The sequence below is a fragment of the Camelina sativa genome, chromosome 2, assembly GCF_000633955.1.
Source record: "Camelina sativa cultivar DH55 chromosome 2, Cs, whole genome shotgun sequence".
In the NCBI taxonomy this organism is placed as follows: Eukaryota; Viridiplantae; Streptophyta; class Magnoliopsida; order Brassicales; family Brassicaceae; genus Camelina; species Camelina sativa.
The window spans coordinates 8,534,808-8,558,961 of record NC_025686.1 but is presented as its reverse complement, the minus strand read 5'-3'; the positions used below and the strand labels follow the sequence as shown (position 1 = coordinate 8,558,961).

Here is a 24,154-nt window from a genome sequence, read left to right as displayed (position 1 = left end):
TTTTTCTGGGTTTTTATTTAAAATCAAGTTCTTCAACTTTTTATATATATATGAGATCGAGTTCTTCAAGGTTATACAATCTGAGTTCTTCAAAGTTTTGATTTAAGTTTCTTGTTATACAATTGAGTTTCTTCAAAGTGTAACATCTAAGTTGATTTTTAGTTGTAGCATCTAAGTTGGGTTTTGATTGAGTTCAATTTTTTTATATAATACAGTGATGACTAGCTAGTAAAACTCTCAATCCACTATGGTGGAACGATGAAGAAAGAAGATGATGGTTACAATTATATTTGTGAATTGGGTTGTAAGAGCATTTCCTGGAAACTTTCTGAGATTCGATGGCTGAAGTTTGAAAAATTCATTAAATCTGTAGATGTTACGACACCTATTAGCTTAGTCTGGTTCAAAGAAGCAAGTGAGGAAACGAAGATGATGAAAGTATGTGTTTGATAAGACTAGTGATGACATGATGGATCTGCGCTTTTCTACAGAAGCAGCCGGTAAGGTTGATGTGTATCTTGAACATGATTGTAAATGGGGAATTGATGGTGGATATGAACCTGATGAGGATTAGATAAGAGCAGAAGAAGGAAGTGAATATGGCAATTCAGATGAAGATGATAAGCCACCAAAAGAAGATGATGAGCCTGAGGAATCTGAAGATGAAACACCTGCAAGTGATGGTGAAAATGAAAAGGGGAAATTTGGTGATGATTTAGATGAAATTCAAGAACAAGAGACTGTAAATCAGAATGGGTCAGAGGGTTTGAATGCAAATCAAATTGAGGTTGATGATGGGGATGAGGTTGTTATAGATGCAGGAGATGGTCGTGATGATGATAGGTTTCAGTTCGTATTTGAGGAAGGTTCAAGGAGAAATGCAGAGTTAGATAATGCAACTCAAAAACTGGCGGAAGAGCAAGCAACAGAAAGAAGGGAAGAGGAAGTAGAAACTGATCCAGAATTTGGATTAGAGGATTCAAAGTATCCAGATACACCATTAGAATCAGAAGAAGAGTGGGAAGAGTGGAAGAATCCAAGAAGAGAGAAGAGGAAAGATAAGTTTCATGGAGATTTGAATAAAGAGTCTTACATCTGGTTGTTTCAGACTTTCAACAGCGGATTAGAGTTCAAAGACCAATTGCTCAGATACTCATTAAATACTCAGTATGATGTTAAAATGGCAAATTCAGAAGCAAACAGGATTGCTGCTGTTTGTTGCAAGGATAAATGTCCATGGAAATTTTTTTGCTCAGTTGAGCATCCAATAAACAAGTGGATGGTTAAATTATGTCACTACAAGCACAACCATGGGAAGTCTAGCAGAGTTCCAATGCTGAAGCAAGGTCTTATAGAAGGGTTATTCAGAGAGGAGATAAGAAGGAATGTCAATTTATCAGCTGCAGATATAAAGGACATCATCAAAGAAAGGTATGATATAGTTGTTAACATATCAAAGTGTTATAAAGGAAGAAGGATTGCTTTGGATTCAGTTCTAGAAGCTCAGGCAATTCAGTTTGCTAAGCTTTGGGATTATGAGGCCGAGATTAAACGGTCTCACAAGGACATCAGAACAGAGATTGTAACAGTTGAGAACAATGGTAGACAACAATTTCAGGCTTTCTATATCTGTTTTGATGAATTTCGGAGAACATGGCTGAAGTGTTGTAGACCGGTGATTGACTTAGATGAATGCTTCTTGAAGTGGGATTTAGAGGGTGATTTGCTTGCAGCCGTTGGTAGAGATGCAGATAACAAGATGTATCCAATTGCATGGGCAGTTGTAACTGGTGAAAACAAAGACACTTGGGGTTGGTTTATCAAAAAATTGAAGACAGATTTAAACTTAGGCGTGGGCGAAAATCTCACCATCATTTCTGATAAAGAAAAGGTAATCACTAAATATGTTTCATGATTATTAATTGCTTCGTAAACTTGTTATTGATGTCTTGTTATTGATATTTTCAGGGTCTTGTTATTGCTATAGGTTCAGAACTTCCTCAAGCAGAGCACCGTATGTGTGCAAGGCATATTTATGGTAATTGGAAGAAGACTTTTTCAAGGTCAAAATACAAAAACTTGTTTTGGGGTGTTGCATACAGCTACCATCAAGGGGAGTATGAGGAGAAGATGAAGTTGGTGTATGCGTATGATCCTATTGCCTATGAGGCTTTATTAAATTATGAACCAGAGAAGTGGTGTAGAGCATTCTTTAATCCTGAGTCTCATTGTGCTGATGTGCACAACAATCTTTCAGAAGCGTTTAATAGAACAATTAAGATTGCAAGAAGTAAGCCTGTCATTACCATGTTGGAAGATATTAGAAGACAAGCCATGGTTAGGATTTCACGTAGGTGGACAAAAGCAGATAAGTGTAATTCCTTTCTCACACCAATCACAATGGCAATATTGGAGAAAGCACGGATTGAGAAGAAGTATTGCAGAACATTACGCAGTAGCTCCTACATTTATGAGGTAAATGAATTTAATGTTAGATATACAGTTGACTTAGCAAGACACCAATGTGCATGCCGAAGATGGGATCTTACAGGTTTGTTTTGTGGTTCCTTAAACATTGAATTTGTTGTGGTTTATGTTGATTGCTTATTTTTGGAGTTGTTTATGTTTTGCATTGACAGGAATACCATGCAAACATGCTGTATGCGTATTAGATGACAACCAAGATGATCCCGAGAAATATGTGGCTAGCTATTATGAAACTTCATGCTTCAAGAACACATATGTGGAAAATATTAAACCTGTCAATGGTGAGCAGTTCTGGAGTAAAACAGGAAAATCTCCTATTGCAATTCCAAACATTCGTAAGCCAAGAGGTCGGCCAAAAAAACGTGATAGGAAGAAAGAGCCCTTTGAATCACTTAAAAACCATGGAAAATCAACAAGACATGGTAGGATACCACATTGCAGCCGTTGTGGTCAAGCTGGACATATCAAGAGTGGATGTAAAAATGAACCAGCGGTTGTGGAGGGACCAAAAAACAGGCGTGGTAGACCACGCAAACAACCATATGAGGTATTGTCTCTATTTTCCTTATGTTCAGTGTAGGCCTCAAGTTCTGCTTTTTAATGTTTTCTTCTCATGAATCAGTTTCCACCATTGCGTCAGCCAAAGTCGAGAAAGAGTAAGGCCAAATCAGTTGGTGAATCCCAACCATTAGCTACTAATGAAACATTTCCTGCTTTTTCTAGTGCACCTCAGCCTTCAGTCTCTTCTAACAAACCAAAGCCAAAGAAGTGTGGACGCCCACTTAAGGTAAGGAAATTGGAAAACATTCCAAGAGGGGTTGGAACATTTTGGAGCCCCTTCACAGATCGACCTTTTGAAGTGTTTGGAGACAAAGATTTATGATAGGTCTCGAAATGATCCTTAACCTCCTGCTTCAAATCTAGAGTTTATGTTTGGTTTATGTTTTTTTTTGACACTGTCTTTTTGTAATGACTCAGAAGCATTTTGTATGAACATGGTTTATGTTTTATGGAATTATTTATTTTTCATCTGATTTTTCAATTTTGATTTTTTTTTTTTACTTTGTAATGTCTTTACGTTTTTATTCACGTTTAAAATCCTAAATTATGAAAAAGCATGTTAATTAATAGAATGAACGGAGTTAATGTTTACTTCACGGTGTGAACTAACAGTTAACAGTTACTGTGATAAATGTGGGCCCGCGAATACTATTGCCACTTTGAAGGTTTAGGGGCTGTTATTGGATAGATGATTTCTAATTCCATATGGAATTGTAAATTCTAGAAATCAAAAGACATGGATTTTGAAATAACATGTTTTATCTTTGGATTTGGATCCTTCTATTTTACACTTTCAAATCCATACAAATCCATTTAAAACATAATGTAGATTTTGAAATCCAAAAACAAATCATTAAATGAATAACATGAGATTTGAACAAGTATTTGTAAATCATAGAACCAATAACACATAATTTTGATAAGTATTTTAAAATCAATGATTGAATAACACATGATTTTTGGTTGGATTTCTAAATCCATTAAAATCATAGAACCAATAACTCCCTCTTAGTTTAATAAATTTAACATTTTGGTGGTTTTAGTTGGGAGTATAATAGTTTGGAGGTTTAAACTAGAAGTCATTGCCACCTTGGTAGTTTTTTATGGGATTTTCCCTAAATATATATATATATATATATATTATTTATTGACAAAAAAAAATATTGTAAACAAAAGTTTGACAACCCATTTTAAAATAATTGAACATTTATAATTATATGGATAAAGATAAAACTTACAAATTTTATTGTTATAAATCTATATAATTAAAAGTTAGAAAAATACATTAAAAGTCTAAAATATATAGGGTCTGATCTGATTGGTTATATTCAACCAACAATAGCAGTTACAAACAAACCGCTCCAATAACTACCAATCAGATAGACGATTGAAACGAGCAGTACGTATACTATGAATGGTTGAGGCCCCGATTGGTACAAAACTTTTAAGATTTTTCAAAAAATTAAAGCATTGACAGTTATTTATTTGTCAATCACACTTTTTTGACTTTTATTTTGTTTAAAAGTTTTGTAAGCCACTTTTTATTTTCTTCTTCTTTGTTTTCTCAGATTTTTTAAAGAACCAGACTTTAAAATTAAATAAATATAAAAACTTTATTTTTGGGAAATGTCTTTAGTCAAGTAGTTAGCACCACCTCTGCGACCGGTCCCACCGGAGTTCGACTCCACTAAGTCGTGTTACCCCGCGTTGTAGGGATTGGCTATGAATCGGGCCTTGTCGATTCAATGATGACAAAAAAAAAACTTTATTTTTTTCTCTCCACAATATATTTAAAAACTCTCCACAAGTTTATATATATATTTACATATTTTATTTTTATAAATTAATTATTCTTATTTTTTTCTCTTCCTTTTAAGATCTATTTCAATAATAATTATTTTTATTTTCATTATCATCATTAATATCATCATTTCAATATATTTTAATAAAAAAAGTAACAGCTACAGCTTTAAAACTGTTTGTTACCAATCATATTTTAACAGTTAAAGTTTCTACAATCGAAGCATCTATATCCAAATTCTTTATAGCTAAAATTTTAAATTTAAAGTCTTTACAGTCCAAACCACTGTCAACATGGGGCGTTTAGTGGAAAATAAGTGGCTGATCAATATCTTTAATTTGTTGAATTAAATTTTTGCTTGACAAAAATAATATTTATGTAGCCAAAAGAATGTAACTTTTACTTTTATCATTTTTAAACTGTCAATATTTTGTATCATCTTTTTGTAATTTAATTTTATTATGTATCACATTATCAAGTAAAAATGATATTCCCTTCATACTTTTTTAATTAAACTAACTATCATTTTTATAATTAAATATATTTATATTACTCTCTCTGTTTAATAGAGTATCATTTTAGAGAATTTTTTTTTTGTTTCAAGAGTGTCATTCTACATTTCCAATGTGTTTTATGCTAAATTTTCCAAATACAAATCTCATTTCATTGAATTTAAATCATTAACCACTTCTTAATTTGTGTAAAATGTGTCAAAATGACACTCTTTATTAAAAAAGAGAGTATTAATATATTTTTAGAGTTTATTACAAAATATTAATTCTCATTTTTATTGTAATGGCAAGAGTAATTCTTTAGCATTATAACAATTCTTATTTAACTATATCAATATTTCATATTGTGAATTAGATAATGATTTATTAATCCATATTCTTCATTTTTATCTAAAATAATTTCAAATAATTTATAATTTATTATAACTTATACTAATCAAGTTAATTTATTGTTTTCGTTTTTTTTACCATATGATCTTTTCTATATGCTATTTGTAACCATTTTTTTAACTGCCTTTTCTGTAACCACTATAATCTTTTGAACCGCTTCTTATTTTTCTGATCATTTAAAACGTTTCGTTTAAACGTGGTTCCCATACCATAATTTATATGATTTTCAGCAGTGCAAATGCTAAAACGTGTAGAACCTAGACGTATCATAAGGAGCACTTCTAGAACAGTTTATAACTTTATATTAATCCAAAAGTTTTCCTAACGCATCTGTTACAGTTTCTAACTTTTTATAAGACCATGTCTGTAACGCCCCCGAACCTCACCCCGTCACTTGGCCGGACAAACCGCGGGACGCAGCCCGGGTGAGCGTCACGTAGGTCGACCGCCCGCAATCAAGCCAAGGTTCCACCAACGAATTAGGATCCCCAGCCGGGCCGCCGGCAGACGCCCATCTGCTACGCACGCCCCTCAGGCTTTGCAACCCTATGGGACGCGCACGGCGTTATGCTAGTCCAGACTAGACCGTACCATACCACTTGTCCGAATGTATATTAAAATACACGATTTAGTACATATATACTTGCAAGGTTTACTTTAGAAAAAACGTTCGAGAAAATAGTTGGATCCAATCAATAAAACATCAATTTCATAAAACACGGATTTGCATCACAGCACGAAAACACCCTATCTGATTTCCTAATCCAACTCTACCCACTTACTTTCCCTACAAGAAAAACAATAGAGGAGAGGAGTGAGTAATCTAGGATTACTCAGTGAGTTGGGTAACTAACTACATGCTATCCTCTAACATGCTAACTCATCTCATCTCACTACCCCCAACCACCCCAACAAAGCACGCAATACGGAAGCGTAACAAGCAAGCAACAAACAATCAATCAATCAAGCAAGCAAGCAAACAAGCAATCACACAAACAATCTAGACAACAATCAAGACACTTGACTCGTCTAGACTTCTCCACCTACCTTGGCCTTCTCGCCACCTCACCCGCAATCACTGCCAGGTGGTACTACTAGCGGTGCATAACTCACTTGATCACCCTAGACTTCTCATGCCATAGGACCATCAAGCGGATCCCATCAACGCTTGAGTCCTACCATGAACAACACACACTTCCTAAGGAACTCACTTCCTAGGAACAACAACTCATCCTGGGGCCCCTCGATCCTCTGACCCATCCCACACACTCCGCGTTGAAACCACAAAGGTAACCAACCAGAAAACATAATCCTCCGCGTTGAAACCACACAGGTAACCAACCGGATAACAAAATCCTCCGCGTTGAAACCACACAGGTAACCAACAGGAGGTCCACACTTCCACGTTGAAACCATACAGGTAACCAACCAGACTCACACAAGACGCATCGTCATGCGGTTCGGGCTAGTAGCTAGCTAGACACCAAAAAATTGTCCCGACATGAGATCCCTCTGGATTAGCTAACCGGACAATTCACCACTCAACTAATGATGGGAACAGAGATCGACTTCTAGCTACGACCTGAGCCTCCGACTCAGACTCTAGCTAGAACACTCACTTAATTCTATGTCTACCACACTAGAATTAAGCACACAATCACACAAAGCAAGCAAGAAACAAGCATACAAGCAAGTAAACAAGCAAGCAGTCAACCACGCAATTCACTCAAAGCTTAAGATGCAAGGGAAATTCACATGCAACTTAAGATACTACACATGCATGCAAAACTAACATGCACCCAACCCCAAGTTTATTTTTAAAATAATTTTTCCTCAATTAATTTTCAACATTTCTCTCAAATTTATGAATGCATGCGGCTCTCTCCTCCCCGGAGATTCTCACATGATTTCACAAAAATGATACACCATGTTTGATCTCAATCAAGACCATGGGAACATTTTTCTCAAGTATTGGGCCCTCCTCAGGCAGCTCTTTCCTCCCTGGAGATTCTCGAATGGCCTCACCCAAAACAGCCCATACCATAGACTGGTCTCACATCCAAATTCATGAGGAACTAACTCAATTTTAGGGCTTACATGCGGCTCTTTCCTCCCTCGATATTCTCGCATAGCCAAACCAAAATTTTTCCACTCGTGAATTAATCTCTCACCCAGTCTACGAGAGATTACCACCACAACCACTCAAGCAAAAATTAAAATAAATAATTTTAATCATGCTTGACACTTCTCTAATTATCCAAACTAAACATGCAAGGCATTTCAAACTTGCAGTTAGTTTTTAAAATTATTTCTCCAATTTTAAAAATTCTAAAACCCCAAAAATTAAGCATGCAAGGCATTTCACACTTGCAGCTAATTTTTAAAATGCAATTCTTCCCCAAGAATGCTTAAAACCCCTTAAATCTAACATGCAAGGCATTTCACACTTGCAGTTAGTTCGAAAAATGCAAATCTACCCCAAGATTGCATATAAACCCCACAAATCACCCAAGTCTATATGCAATCATCTAGATCTACATGCAACAAAGAAGAACTACCACTCAACAAGGCCGATGCAAGAGCTAGAGAGCTAATGCACCTCCTTAAGCAAGATCTCCCACTTGCTCTTTCTCAAAATCACAACAAATCTACAATCAAAGCCTCAACTCACCTTAGCTTGTAGATCTTGGCCGATTGAGTTTTACCACACCACACCACGCCAATCTGACAGCACCTCCACTAGCTCTTAAGCTTCACCTTCCTCTAGATCTCTTATTTCTCCCTCCTCCTTGGTCGAAAATTTTCTCTTCAAAAGTTTGATAGAAAATTTTGGCAAAGTTTGTTTGTCTAGAGAGAGTTTTGGTCGAAAATAAGAGAGTGAGGGGGTATATATAGCCCTCTCTCTCGTCTCTTGGCTGGGCAGGTGGCGAAAATCAAGTGACAAATGTCCAAAATTTTGCATGTCGCTGATGCATACTCTCACTCACTCGCGCGTGCATTTCACTCTCTGGCGGAGCACACTTAATCGTGCGACACGTGGTGTTTCTCTTGCATGCAGAGAGACCTTTCCACTTCCTTGTCCATCCGCATCTCTCTTGCACCCCAAGCTCCCGCGCTTGACCGCAAAAACCACACCGAGCATATGCGGATTAATTCCGCGTCACTCTCTGGTCCTCCCAACCGTGGCTTCCGTTCTTCTCATCCGTTCTCGGACTTCTCGTCCGTAACTCAGACTCTTCTTGTCCATGACCTCGGACTTTCTCGTTCATGTCCGGTCCTCTCGTCCGTAATCTCAAAATTTTGTGTCTGTCTCCGGACCTCTCATCCGTGACTCCGACCACTCCGGTCCTATGGTCATTGACGTCCATTTCTCCACAGCTATTTTCCGTCTTGGACCATTTCTTGGACTTAGCAACCTCTCTTGCAAGTCACTCGTTCAATCTTCGTGGTTTTCTTTCCTTTGTCTTCCAAGGATATCACACGTCCTTGGGTCACGTCTTCTTCGGCCGGTACGTACTTCTTGATACGGGTCATTACATTCTACCTCCTTAAAAGAATTCATCCTCAAATTCTAGTGTCTCAATCACCACTCCGTGATGTCCATAACTTCTTGTCAATTACTTCTTCCTCGGGGTATTCTCTTGACCGTCATTGTATCGTCTCTGGTGACACCATCGCTGAATTTGCTTGGATCACTATGTTTTATTTGATTGGTTTTGCATCATCAAAGCTTCTTCATCTCCAGCATTCAGTGGGTTCATCTGGATCCCTACCTCTCTCGGTTACGAGTTCAAGCTCACCATATTTCTTCTTAACCTATCACCTTTGCGTCCGTTTGATTACTTTCCAGCACGCTTTGCTCTCACCACTTAACTCTAGAGAATTATATTAGTTGTTATAACGACTTGTTGCGAACTCCTCGATTCTTCTCCTCAAGTCGGTTCGTTAGAACTTCACTTGGTACTTGACTATTCGCGTAGAGTTTAGTTGATTAACTCATTATCTTCTTGCACCTTCTTTTTCTCCACATTATTTTCTTGCACTCTCTTTCTTGACTTAGTCAATTTTCGCATCAGACTAATACACCATTTCGTTATCTAACCACTCTCTTGGTTAGATTCCACCTTGCCTTTGCCTGCCATAACATTCTCTCTTTCCGAACCGGATTGTCCCTCCCGGATCAATCGTTCGACCATTTCACATTTTGCCCATGCAAATTGTCTTCTCTCTTTCCTCTCCACAAATGATTGTCCCTCCCGGATCAATAGTTCGACCACCTCCTAAGGATTTTCCTCACAACAGTTCTCCTCTCTCATCTAAGCCATTCCGAGTGTCCTCCTGATCACTCTCGTGCTTTCTCGTTTGTTAGATCGCGTTATAATGGTGTTTGGGTGAATCTTCAATCAATCATGCCAAGTCAAAGCAAGCTTAAGCATTTGGTTAGTTTTGCAACCTATATACAATCTATACCAACATGCAAGCTACCACAACAACTACCACAAACAATCATGCAAGAGGGTTAGCAAGCAATCACTCAACACACAACCACACAAGGCTACTCTTAGCACTTCTTCCTTAGTATCTTACACAAAAGATAAAAAGGTAATGCTTGCTACCGGGTTCTATATCTAGTCCTCACGACCTAGATAAATATTACACACCAAAAGGTAAGTTCTAACCTGCTCCAAAAGGTTACACAATACCCTATAACATGGCTAACAGGTGCCTAGGGTTATCTCAGGGACTTACACGTCCTACAGTTGCATACACATCATTCAGGCGGCTGGTCGGCACTTGGTTCAGCAGGCGGGTTCTCAGAGGTTGAGGCTGCAGGCTCCAGAGATTCACATCCATTCAGTCCACCTTCTTCCGCTCTTGCGGGTCTAGTCGGACAACTTTGGATTTGGTGTCCTACCGCACCACATTCCCAACACACAACCATATCTCCTGGCCCTGGAGTGCACAACGCTGCTCTCCAGAACCACCTTATTCAGTGACCACTCTCACCACACACCGCACAGTGGATCGTGTTCCTTAACTGCACTCGGGAAGGATTAGACACTCGCTTCCTTGCTTGTGCTCAGGTTTTTATCATTCCCCTATGTGGTTGTATCTCTTCACGCTCCACGGGTCCGATGATCTCACTCATCAGCCTGGTCCGCTTCTCGCTTCCTTGACCATGTTCCAACTGTACGATCTCTTTCCTTAGCCTCCCTTCTTCAGCTAACTTCTCCACCAACTCCATCATTGAGTCTCTCAATAAACGACTCGCTTCCTCCACTTCCTCATAACTTGGTTCTTGATCAGGGTCTTCTTCCGGGTTTCTTCTAGGTTCACTTCCGGCGATCTCTTGTTCCTCCTTGGGTTCACTTCCGTCTTCTCTTGGTTCACCTTCCGCATTCGGATTCTCCACTTGTTCTTGACCATTTCTCGGTTCAGACCTGGCCATTGGTACTGATACCTTCGCGAGTTCCGCTTTCGCCTCACTTAATCTCAACCGTCTCATCAAGTCTTCGTTGTTAATCTCCACCTCGAGCAGCATTGGATCCCATTAACCCATCCTCCTGGCCGCATCTCCTTGGTTTTCCCTCTCTTGTGCCTCCGCACTCCAGTCTTGATCTTGATCTTGATTCGTCTTTTTCTCTGGGTCAGCAAACGTCTCTCCTTGGCTGGGTACCAGTGTTGGAATTGCCACTAGTTTGGGTTGAGTTCCCTCACTGGCCGCTCCTCTTGGCCTCTTTTTTGTCTCGAAAATGAGGGTTGGTACGCCCTCGTCGTCACTGGACAGCATCTCAACCACTTCCAGGTCCTCCTCCTGATCATCATCACTCAAGTTAGCGTCTCCTCTACCCTCAACTCATGGTGCTCTAGCACTGGTCTCACCGCTATCATTGTGCTCAGGTTCGCCATTGGTTTCAACTCCAATCGGTTCCTCACCTTCTATCTCATCTATTATCTCCGACAGCATACCCATAACTCGGGTCCTCATCTCTTCTCTCTGGTGTTCCGGCACAGAATCCGGAATTGTCACGGTCAAACCACGTCCATTGATAGTGATCTGAATCTGCATCGACACCTCGGTCCATACTGCAGCTCCTTGGTCATTCCACCCATCATTGACCTCTTCATCATCTCCCAAGCATTCGGAAGGATCAGTCTCGACTAACTCGTTCACTTCCTCACCGTTGTCCTCACTCACATTAGGACTGGACTAAACACGTTGGTCAACCTCCTGCTCATAACCATCTAGCATCCCATTGAGACTCTAGTTATCGGGGTCGATTGTCGCGTGGGTACTCTCCGACTCTGCCGAGAGAAAACCATTACAATGACTTGACTCCCTCTGCCTTGCACTCTGTCCCTCTGAACCAATGGCACCATTCCTGCTACCTAAAGACATCTGCAACAACACCACCACAACAACAAGGTTTCGCTAGTTAGTCTAAGGCTCAATTACAACTAATCAAGCAAAAACCGGTTTCTAAGTGATGTGTACGACTCATTTACCTGATAAAACATTTGTAAAGCCCAAGTGGACACGAGTCTCACAACTCGCTCTGATACCACGTCTTGTAACGCCCCCGAACTACATCCCGTCACTCGGTCGGACAAACCGCGGGACGCAGCCCAGGTGAGCGCCACGTAGGTCGACCGCCCGCAATCCAGCCGAGGTTCCACCAACAAATTAGGATACCCAGCCGGGCTGCCGGCAGACGCCCATCGGCTACGCACGCCCCTCAGGCTTTGCAAACCTATGGGACGCACACGGCGTTGTGCTGGTCTGGACTAGACCATACCATACCACTTGTCCGAATGTATATTAAAATACACGATTTAGTACATATATACTTGCAAGGTTTACTTAAAAAAAAAGTTCGAGAAAATAGTTGGATCTAATCAATAAAACATCAATTTCATGAAACACGGATTTGCATCACAGCACGAAAACACCCTATCCGGGTTCCTAATCCAACTCTACCCAATTACTTTCCCTGCAAGAAAAACAATGGAGGAGAGGAGTGAGTAATCTAGGATTACTCAGTGAGTTGGGTAACTAACTACATGCTATCCTCTAACATGCTAACTCATCTCATCTCACTACCCCCCAACCACCCCAACAAAGAACGCAATACAGAAGCGTAACAAGCAAGCAACAAACAATCAATCAATAAACCAAGCAAGCAAACAAACAAGCAATCACACAAACAATCTAAACAACAATCAAGACACTTGACTCGTCTAGACTTCTCCACCTAACTTGGCCTTCTCGCCACCTCACCCGCAATCACTGCCAGGTAGAACTACTAGCGGTGCATCACTCATTTGATCACCCTAGACTTCTCATGCAATAGGACCACCAAGTGGATCCCATCAACACTTGAATCCTACCATGAACAACACACACTTCCTAAGGAACTAACTTCCTAGGAACAACAACTCATCCTGGGGCCCTTCGATCCTCTGGCCCATCCCACACACTCCGCCGTTGAAACCACAAAGGTAACCAACCAGACAACATAATCCTCCGCGTTGAAACCACACAGGTAACCAACAGGACAACAAAATTCTCCGCGTTGAAACCACATAGGTAACCAACCGGAGGTCCACACTTTCGCGTTGAAACCACACAAGTAACTAACCAGACTCACACAAGCCGTATCGTCATGCGGTTCGGGCTAGTAGCTAGCTAGACACCGAAAATTGTCCCAACATGAGATCCCTCTGGATTAGCTCACCGGACAATTCACCACTCAACTCATGATGGGAACAGAGATCGACTTCTAGCTACGACCTGAGACTCCAAATCAGACTCTAGCTAGAACACTCACTTAATTCTCTGTCTACCACACTAGAATTAAGCATACAATCACACAAAGCAAGCAAGAAACAAGAATACAAGCAAGTAACAAGCAAGCAGTCAACCACGCAATTCACTCAATGCTTAAGATGCAAGGGAAATTCACATGCAACTTAAGATACTACACATGCATGCAAAACTAACATGCACCCAACCCCAAGTTTATTTTTAAAATAATTTTTCCTCAATTAATTTTCAACATTTCTCTCAAATTCATACATGCATGCGGCTCTCTCCTCCCCGGAGATTCTCACATGACTTCACAAAAATGATACACCATGTCCGATCTCAATCAAGACCATGGGAACATTTTTCTCAAGTTTTGGGCCCTCATGCGGCTCTTTCCTCCCTGGAGATTCTCGCATGGCCTCACCCAAAACAGCCTATACCGTAGACTGGTCTCACATCCAAATTCATGAGGAACTAACTCAATTTTAGGGCTTACATGTGGCTCTTTCCTCCCTGGAGATTCTTGCGTGGCCAAACCAAAAAATTTTCACTCATGAATTGATCTCTCACCCAGTCTACGAGGGATTACCACCACAACCCCCTGAGCAAAAATTAAATAAATAATTTTAATTATGCTTGACACTTCTCTAGTTCTCCAAACTAAACATGCAAGGCATTTCACACTTGCAGTTAGTTTTTAAAATTATTTCTCCAATTTTAAAAATTCTTAAACCCCAAAAATTAAGCATGCAAGGCATTTCACACTTGCAGCTAATTTTTAAAATGCAATTCTTCCCCAAGAATGCTTAAAACCCCTCAAATCTAACATGCAAGGCATTTCACACTTGCAGTTAGTTTGAAAAATGCAAATCTACTCCAAGATTGCATATAAACCCCACAAATCACCCAAGTCTACATGCAATCATCTAGATCTACATGCAACAAGGAAGAACTACCACTCAACAAGGCCGATGCAAGAGCTAGAGAGCTAATGCACCTCCCACTTGCTCTTTCTCAAAATCACAACAAATCTACAACCAAAGCCTCAACTCACCTTAGCTTGTAGATCTTGGCCTATTGAGCTTCACCACACCACACCACGCCGATCTGACAGCACCTCCACTAGCTCTTACGCTTCACCTTCCTCTAGATCTCTTCTTTCTCCCTCCTCCTTGGTCGAAAATCAAGAGATTTTCTCTTCAAAAGTTTGAGAGAAAATTTTGGCAAAGTTTGTTTGTCTAGAGAGAATTTTGGTCGAAAATAAGAGAGTGATGGGGTATATATAGCCCTCTCTCTCGTTCTCTTGGCTGGGCAAGTGGCAAAAATCAAGTGACAAATGTCCAAAATTCTGCATGTCGCTGATGCATACTCTCACTCACTCGCGTGTGTATCTCACTATCTGGCGGAGCACACTTAATCGCACGACACGTGGCGTTTCTCTTGCATGCAGAGAGACCTTTCCACTTCCTCGTCAATCTGCGTCTCTCTTGCGTCCCAAGCTCCCGTGCTTGACCGCAAAAATCACACCGAGCATATGCGGATTAATTCCGCGTCACTCTCTGGTCCTCCTGACCGTGACTTCCATCCTTTTCGTCCGTTCCCGGACTTCTCGTCCGTAACTCCGACTCTTCTCGTTCGTGACCTCGGACTTCTCGTCCATGTCCGGTTCTCTTGTCCGTAATCTCGGAATTTTGCGTCTGTCTCCGGACCTCTCGTCCGTGACTCCGACCACTCCGGTCCTATGGTCATTGATGTCCGTTTCTCCACGTCTATTTTCCCTCTTGGACTTAGTAGCCTCTCTTGCAAGTCACTCGTTCAATCTTCGTGGTTTTCATTCCTTTGTCTTCCAAGGATATCGCACGTCCTTGGGTCACGTCTTCTCCGTTCGGTACGTACTTCTTGATACGGGTCATTACAATGTCCACTCTAGAACCTCTATTAAGTTGCTCAAAATTAAACTAATAATATAATTAATATTAAACTAATCAAAGCAACCTACTAAGTACTTTTAAAAAATAATTTTCCAATGGAGAAACCCTATTAAGAATGCCTAATCATCATAATTCAAATTTTTTAAACAATTGCTTAAATATATTCCAAAATGAAGGGTTATCAATTCTTACAAATCTTCTTAGTAGTGTTACAAAACAATGTGAAAGAGAAAGCATTTTACATAACAGAAGATGGAAACGTAATGAGAGGGAACTTGCCGCAAACATCGATACCAATGGCTTTAGCAAGATCAGATTCATCCCCATTTGGAACAGTCAAATTGGCCTACTAGGTTGGCTACTGTCACCTCTGCCATTGTCACCTAACCCGACCCTTCCATGTTCTCCTCTTCCCCAACCATAGACCTAAGATTGTATATAGCCAAGTCACAACATTTTTACAGTTAAGATCTATATCAAGCTTAAAAACAACCCAGCTATGACTTGATCATATAATCAATATTAAACTAATTCACAAGATAATCTATATGTTTGAAGTTTTTTATATCTCCTTTCCTAGACTGACCTTTGTGTAAAACTAGTACTCTGTTCTCGTTGCAAACTAACAGAACAGGTTTACCTTAGCCTTCGACCCACGAAGGTCTCTCTGCTTTATAGTAGAAGTGCGCAATCATTTGAACCAATTCATCCGCCGTGCGAAAGTCTGCTTCAAGTTCAACATGGTTTATTATTCCATTGCTCAAAGGTATTGCAAAAAAATGAAAACAGCATTAGCAACACATCTAATCACCTTTCTCTATGTACAAAATCAAGTTTCCGCGTAAGAAGAGAATCTATGGGCATTCCATAGCTTTAAGAGCATTAGCCAAATCTGTATCAATGTTCAGGTCAATCTTAACTGCCTGTTCCATCAAACATGGTGATTCTTGTTAGCAGAGAGCAGCTACCTCAAAAAAGAAAATGAGACCACAGTTCATTGGACACAGAGAGTAATAAGCACAAGTTTTAGATATTAAGCTGGTAACTGGAGCTTTTTGTTGTTCTTCCAGCTGCAAACATAACGAAACACACAAAAACAGTCAAAGGCAGAACTCATTGTGTTAGGAACAATTTCAAAAGATGAGGTAAGTGTTGCCTTAGGAAATAATAATAGAAGAAGTCAGCATAGAGCAGTGTTTGAACAAACCCGACGATCCATGTTGCATCATCATAATCATACGTTTTTGAAATTTCAGATCACGAATAATAATCGACAACAAATATTGGAAAGGTGAATCATGAGAGGGTATGATGCATTAACCGTTTTTCAATATGAGAACCAACATACTTTCACAAAAGATTCGTGTGGCAAAGAGGATCCACATGTATCTATTGAATCCAAATGCTAAATTTAGTCTGATCTTATGGGCAAAGAAATGGGCCAAAACTAATAATGTCAAACAAAGTCAAGTTATACGGTTCCATTGTTTAGGGACAATCAGGACCAAACTACTAATGTGTTCATAAGATAACAGAACAAAGGTATATAAACACACAATCAACACTATGTATTCAGCTACCAAAATCCATATGAAAGACAAGACTTTTTAAACAGAACAATCAACACTCTGTATTCAGCTCCTGATTATGTAACATATATAAGAGACAAGACATTTTAGATAGAACAATCAACACTATGCATTAGCAAATAGAAATCTTCTCTAACCATTTCATCCATTTCTGATACGGCAGTGTTTGCAGAATATTCACTGCTGAAGCTGACAAATCAAAAAACCTCGGCCTCCCTATCTCTCTGTCTGCAATCACCGTAGCTGCACACAACCCAAAGACACAATCACCGTAACGAACAATATACAAAAACCATAACAAATAGGACAGATAGGTTCCTTAACACACTACAAAAGCCAAACACTGAGACCATATCACAAAACGTTCATCAAACCAACCTAACATACCTTACTAAAATTTTTTAAAAAAACAAACACATATTTCTATATGAATCGATGATTTCAAATCCCAAATTCATCAAATTGTTTTACACACAGATGAGTATTGTCGAAATCCAAATAAATCAAAAGTTCAACTTGTTCGTAATCCAGATAAGCAGAAAACCATAGCGCGTTTCTTTTTTGAGTATTCTACATGATAACTCTCTAATTTACATGATTTTAGCATCCTTTTTGTCCATATTTTGCATTGTTTATACCCTTACCTTAGCATTTTTAGGTCATTAACTGTAGGAATTCACATTTAGGCCATTTAGGGTGTTGCATTCTTGCATTTGCATACTTTGGATGAAAACAGGTGCTTAAGAGCCTAAAATGGGGAAAAACAAGGACAAATCTGAACATGTACCCGAAGGAGCCATCGAGCTGGAAGAACAGTACGAACCCCAACACGATCGAGGAGGATCTGAGAGCAGAAAGAACAACCCGAAGATCTGCCCGAGGAATAACCCGACCTAATCTTCGTGCACCCCATCGAGTAGACTCTCGGGCAGGACTGGGAAGCTAGGTCAAAGGGGTTTCCATATATAACCCCCCTCTTCTTCCTCGCAAACGAGCACGCCGCAGACCCTCAAACCGAGAGCGAGAGCTTCTGAGAGGGATCTAGAGCGACTCAAACTTCTTTTCACTTTTGTTAGGATATATTTTATATCTTTTTGTTATTTCTTTAGATTTATACCTTGTAATCTTTATCTTCTACTGTATCTTTTAATACAATACAATTTTCATTCATCTTTGTTTTTATGTCTTTTGCAATGATTTCCGAGTAGTGTAGTAAAGTTTCTAGCGATGGGATAGATGATTTTGTGTTCTTGATCGGTTAGGATGTCTTAGTTTGATTATTTATGATTTATAAATTCCCTTCTAGATTAGTGTTCTTAATGTTGTCAACAAACCGAGAGGGTGAGATTAGATCTAGGGTGTTTTACCACCGAGAGGTGTAGATGAAATGCTTGAATCAACCAATGCTAGAGATTTACTCACTTAGCCTAAGAGATTAGATGAGTAAGGGGTTTATTGACAATAATGAATCGGTTCTTATTGCCTGCTTAGTCATGTTTCTCCAACGAGAGTTTGGTAGGGGAGTGATCAAGGTTGATTGTTTCTATCACGAGAGGGTTTTAACAAGATTTTAGAGATTCATTGTCTAGGGAATATTTGCTTGAGGCATGTAAGACATCTGTATTGGTCAGGAACACTTAGGAGTCGATTACCCCATCCTTAGAAGCTTTTGTATTTTAATTGTTTACATTTTTATTCATCACTCGATCCGTTACCCGAACAGGTACACGATCACCTGCTTTGAGTAACCCCTCGAGTTGTTCATACCTTTCTTGTTTACTCGATCACCCCATCCGATCCTGTACTCGAATGCTTGTATCGAGTGCTTAGGTCGTGTGGTTTCTTGTTTATATTCTTTTCTTTTATTATTTTAGGATTGTTAGACAAAACCCACTATTGCTTGGCTTGACTTACTTGCTTCTGATTGCATCCTATCTGCTAGCATAACAACCATTTGGATTGATAACCCTTTGTACTACAACTGCATAGAGAATTGATAGCCTGGGTGAAAATCTTGTTATCAATTTGGTGCCGTTGCCATTTGGTTGTTTCTTGTTACATTTAGGATTTCAGCAATTGCTTGATCAAGTTCTTTTTATTATATCTCGGTACTAAGTGTTTGCTTTTCTGTTTTGGATCTCAGGTGAACTTACGTGAACCCCTACCTGAACCTGTCTACCCAAGCACCTGCTCGTGTGACCTTTCGGATTCTTGATCGGGTACTTGTATACACCAACTGTTTGCCTAGATAACCAAGACATCAAAGGACGGTATCCAAGTAGAACAAGAAGAAGTGGGAATGGAAAACCTGCAGGATCAAACTGAACCTCAAAGGAGAAGGAAGATTGGTGATAGTGATGCTCCCACTACTCATACTCAGAGGTATTGGATAGTGCCTCCTGCTGTCCACAACACAACCTTCACAATCAAGAGTAGTCTGATCTCAATGGTTCAGAGCAACAAATTTCATGGACTGCCTACTGAAGTCCCCCTTGCACATCTTGGTGAATTTGACAGGTTTTGTAGTCTCACCAAAATAAATGGAGTTAGTGAGGATGCCTTGAAGCTGAGATTGTTTCCATTTTCTCTAGGAGATAAAGCCCATTAGTGGGAAAAGACTTTACCTTCTGGAATAATCACCTCTTGGATTGATTGTAAGAAGGTCTTTCTTGCAAAGTTCTTCTCTAGTTCAAGGACTGCACGTTTGAGGAATGAAATTTCAGGATTTCTCCAACAGAATGGCGAGTCTTTCACTGAAGCTTGGGAGCGCTTCAAAGGCTACCAGAGGCAATGCCCACATCATGGATTCAACAATGCATCTTTGTTGAGTACTTTGTATTGAGGTGTTATTCCCAGTATCAGAATACTTCTAGACACAGCCTCCAATGGAAGTTTCATGAATAGAGATATCGCTGAAGGTTGGGAATTAGTAGAGAATCTTGCTCACTGCAATGGAAATTACAGTGAGGAATATGATCCCAGCTTAAGGGTAGGTGTTGATTCTGACGAAGGGAATAGAAAGGAACTAAAAGCCTTAAATGAGAAGCTTGAGAAGCTGGATAAACTCCTTCTAACCCAGCGGAAGCAAGTACATGTTGTTTGTGAAGATGAGCAGTTTATGGTCCCAAACTATCCTCCACAACAACCAAAGCAGGCTCCTGCTCAAGATCAGGATATTAAGAGTATGCTTCAGCAAATCCTACAAGGTCAAGCTATAGAAGCTATGGAAACAAGTAAAAAGCTCACATAGATGAATAACAAGATAGACTGCACATATGGTGCCCTTAATATCAAGATTGAAGCTTTAACCTGCAGAATGCTTCACCTAGAGAGCAAGAGTGCATCTATTTCTTCTGGACTATTCAATGGGACAGCAATTACCAATCTCAAAGAGTTTGCCACTGCCCAAGCTGTATCTCTCAAAGAACTACCTACAAAGCTCACTGTGGACAGTGACAACCAAGATGGGGAGGATTTTCTCCAACCAGAAGTGTAGAATGAGAAGAGAACTGAGCTTGAGCCACCACTTGACCATACACATGGTTGAGCACATGGTCGAGTGCTTGATCAAGTCATTGCTCAAGATCCTGAAAATCCAGTTCGGTTCATTCCTCATTCCTATCAGCCACCTTTGCCATTTCCAAGACGGTTTAAAGAGCAAATGCTGAAAAAGAACAAGGCTTATATTAATAAGCAAAACAGTGATGGTCTTGAGTTATGAACCTTTGTTAGAACATGATGAAATGAAGGATAAGACACAAGTTAAAGAGCTTGAGCGGAAGAAGCCAACTATTCATGGACAGACTTTCCGGATTAAGGAGAAAGGTAATGAAACTGAGTCTGAAATCTTTGAGGGTGTAAATGGGCCAAAAGCAGAGATTTTTACAGCATGTGAGGAAGCTCCAAGGAGAGCACAACCCCATAACTCGACCCCATGGTCGGGTTCATGTTTGGATTCATGGTCGGATCACACTCCAGCTCTTCCAGAATGCTCAGATTCAATCTCCAAGCTTCCCCAACAGCTAGAGTCAAGAAATCCCGTCTCTGATGGGTTGTCAGCACTTCAAACTACTAACATTCTCAAGGCTTATGTGAGGGAGTTGACAACTACAGTGAATAAGATCAGTGGGAAAATCAAGAAACTTCAAGGGAAAGTCAGTGGTTCTTCCTCAAAGAAAGCAAAGCAAGGGCTGCATATAACGATGAGGAATAACACTTTTAGCATTGATCCTGGAAAAAGAAGAAAAACGAAATCTCAGGGAATAGAGAGGACTTCATCTCCTCTCTATAAATCTTCCAAAGCATGAGAAGGGTGAAAAGTCAAGCTTAGTGACTTTAAACAAGCTCACTTGGGAGGAAGTCCCAAAGGTATCCTTCTAAATATGGCTAAAGTTTTTTGTTGTTTTGATTTATTTTCTTTAGTGTCTTTGAATTCTAGGAATAAAAGACATTAATTGTTAAGGGGATATTTGAATGAGCTAGAGCATATCTGATGCCTAACCTGATGGGGTACTCGATGCCTTACCCGATGCATGACTCGGATGCTGGTCCGAGCAACAGGTCTGCACACATCAACGAGCTCACTGATGAGCCAAATCTAGCAACCACTGGAGCTGAGAACAAGCCTGAGTGTACATTGGGAAGCATGGAAGCTGTAGTGACGTCTTTCTTCACCAACCCATGAGGTACCACATTCATCAAACCTTTGTAAATAACATTGCATTAAAGTTTGTTCCATTTTGTGATTCTTGGATCCTAGAATGTATTTAACATTGTGTTTTATTTTCCTATTTTCTTATTTCAAATTTTTGCATGCTAGTTTTATTCATTTTAGTCTACATCTATGTGCATTGAAAAAAACCTAAAAAAATTTGAAAAATTTACAAAAAAAAAAAAAAAGAGTGTTCATGTAGTTGCATTTACATATTAGGATTGAGTCTAGTTTGCTTCATATAGGATTGTTGCATATGCATCTTAGGGGACAATGATTAAAACTACCTTGTTTAAAATCAAACCTTCGGATTGAAGCTATAGCCCTTAATCACAGTTTGTTGTTGCTAGATCAATCTTTGGTAAAAACTAAAAAATCTTTGCTTAGAACCTTGTGTCTTTTGAATGCTTCCTCCACTTGCTCATGGTAACTCTAAACTCGGGTTAGCACTCCATTTTTACCAATCTTTTCGTTTAACCCGATTTGTTTTTCCCTACCTTTGAACCCAAACCTTTCTTTCAAACATTGTTGTGAATTGTTGAGTGAGGCCTTTTCATTGTGTTATAGGTTGTGAAACTTTGACAGTATTGAGAACGACAAAGAACTGACTCTTGATTTAGCTAAGTTAGAATCATTTAGACTAGTTAATAGAATCGATTTTGAAAGATAGGTGGTTAGCATGTTTATTTGGTTTGGGTTGAGGAATAAAAAAAAAAGAAAAGAAGTCCCTAAGGTTCAGTTCAAATTAGCTCTAAGTTAAAAAGAAAAGAGAAAGATCTTGCTTTAGTCTCCTAGAAAGAAAAAAAAAAAATATATATATATATGGGATATATACATATTAGGAGTTCAGCAAAGAAAGAAAAGAAGAAAAAAAGAGATGAAAGAGAGCTAGATGTTTAAAGCTTAGACCTTAGGGATTACAAAAAAAAAAAATAGAGTTAAAATCAAGGTTGTAGGCAGTTTAATTCTATGGGGTTTAAATATAAAAACAAAAAAAGAGAAAGTGAATGAGAAAAGGGTAGATTATCAAGAGTTAAGCTTTGTATGCCCAAATTGTTCTCAATATTAGATAGTTTTCACAACTTTCTAGCATTCCTTCTTTTGAGAGAAAAACACCCAAAGAATTTGTTTGAAACCACCTTACCAAAAAGCCTTACCCTTGAAACCGATTGAGCTTGATTCACCTTCCATTTGCAAGAATTCGCCAAACACTTAATTGAATGTGAAAGAGATGTTCTTTACTTTTTAGTTGGAGGTTAACTAGATCGATGCATGGTAATAAGCATAGAAAAATATTTGTAAGTATGTTGATTGATCTTAGCACCGTTAAACTATCTTTAAGGACTATAGCTTGAATCCTTCGCTTAGTATATAAAGGTTATGAGTCCCCGTTTTTAACCCGCACCCTCCTACTTTCTTGCTAGAGGACTATCATGATTTAAGTTTGGCGGTCTGATAACTCTCTAATTTACATGTTTTTAGCATCCTTTTTTGTCCATATTTTGCATTGTTTATACCCTTACCTTAGCATTTTTAGGTCATTAACTGTAAGAATTCGCATTTAGGCCATTTAGGGTGTTATATTCTTGCATTTGCATACTTTGGATGAAAATAGGTGCTTAAGAGCCTAAAATGGGGAAAAACAAGGACGAATCCGAACATGTACCCGAAGGAGCCGAGTTGGAAGAACAGTCTGAACCCCAACATGACCGAGGAGGATCCGAGAGCAGGAAGAACAACCCGAAGATCTACCCGAGGAGTAACCCGACCTCATCTTCGTGCACCCCATCGAGTAGACCCTCGGGCAGGACTGGGAAGCTAGGTCAAAGGGGTTTCAATATATAAACCCCCCCTCTTCTTCCTCGCAAACGAGCACGCCGCAGACCCTCAAACAGAGAGCGAGAGCTTCTGAGAGAGATCTAGAGCGACTCAAACTTCTTTTCACTTTTGTTAGGATTTATTTAATATCTTTTTGTTATTTCTTTAGATTTCTACCTTGTACTCTTTATCTTCTACTCTATCTTTTAATACAATGCAATTTTCGTTCATCTTTGTTTCTATGTCTTTTGCAATGATTTCCGTGTAGTGTAGTAAAGTTTCTAGGGATGGATAGATGATTTTGTGTTCTTGATCGGTTAGGATGTCTTAGTTTGATTGTTTATGATTTATAAATTCCCTTCTAGATTGGTGTTCTTAATGCTGTTAACAAACAGAGAGGGTGAGATTAGATCTAGGGTGTTTTACCACCGAGACGTGTAGATGAAATGCTTGAATCAACCAATGCTAGAGATTTACTCACTTAGCCTAAGAGATTAGATGAGTAAGGGGTTTATTGACAATAATGAATCGGTTCTTATTGCCCGCT

The 24,154-nt window shown here is 39.4% G+C and overlaps 1 protein-coding gene across 1 annotated transcript; it reads left to right on the top strand.

Annotated features, from left to right (window-relative positions):
- LOC104720234 lies at positions 259–3,333 on the top strand. The gene is made up of 5 exons (XM_019230141.1): positions 259–438; positions 575–1,891; positions 1,969–2,551; positions 2,640–3,034; positions 3,211–3,333. Exons 1-5 carry the CDS (start codon positions 259–261, stop codon positions 3,235–3,237), a joined length of 2,502 nt encoding a protein of 833 aa, XP_019085686.1. The 3' UTR covers positions 3,238–3,333.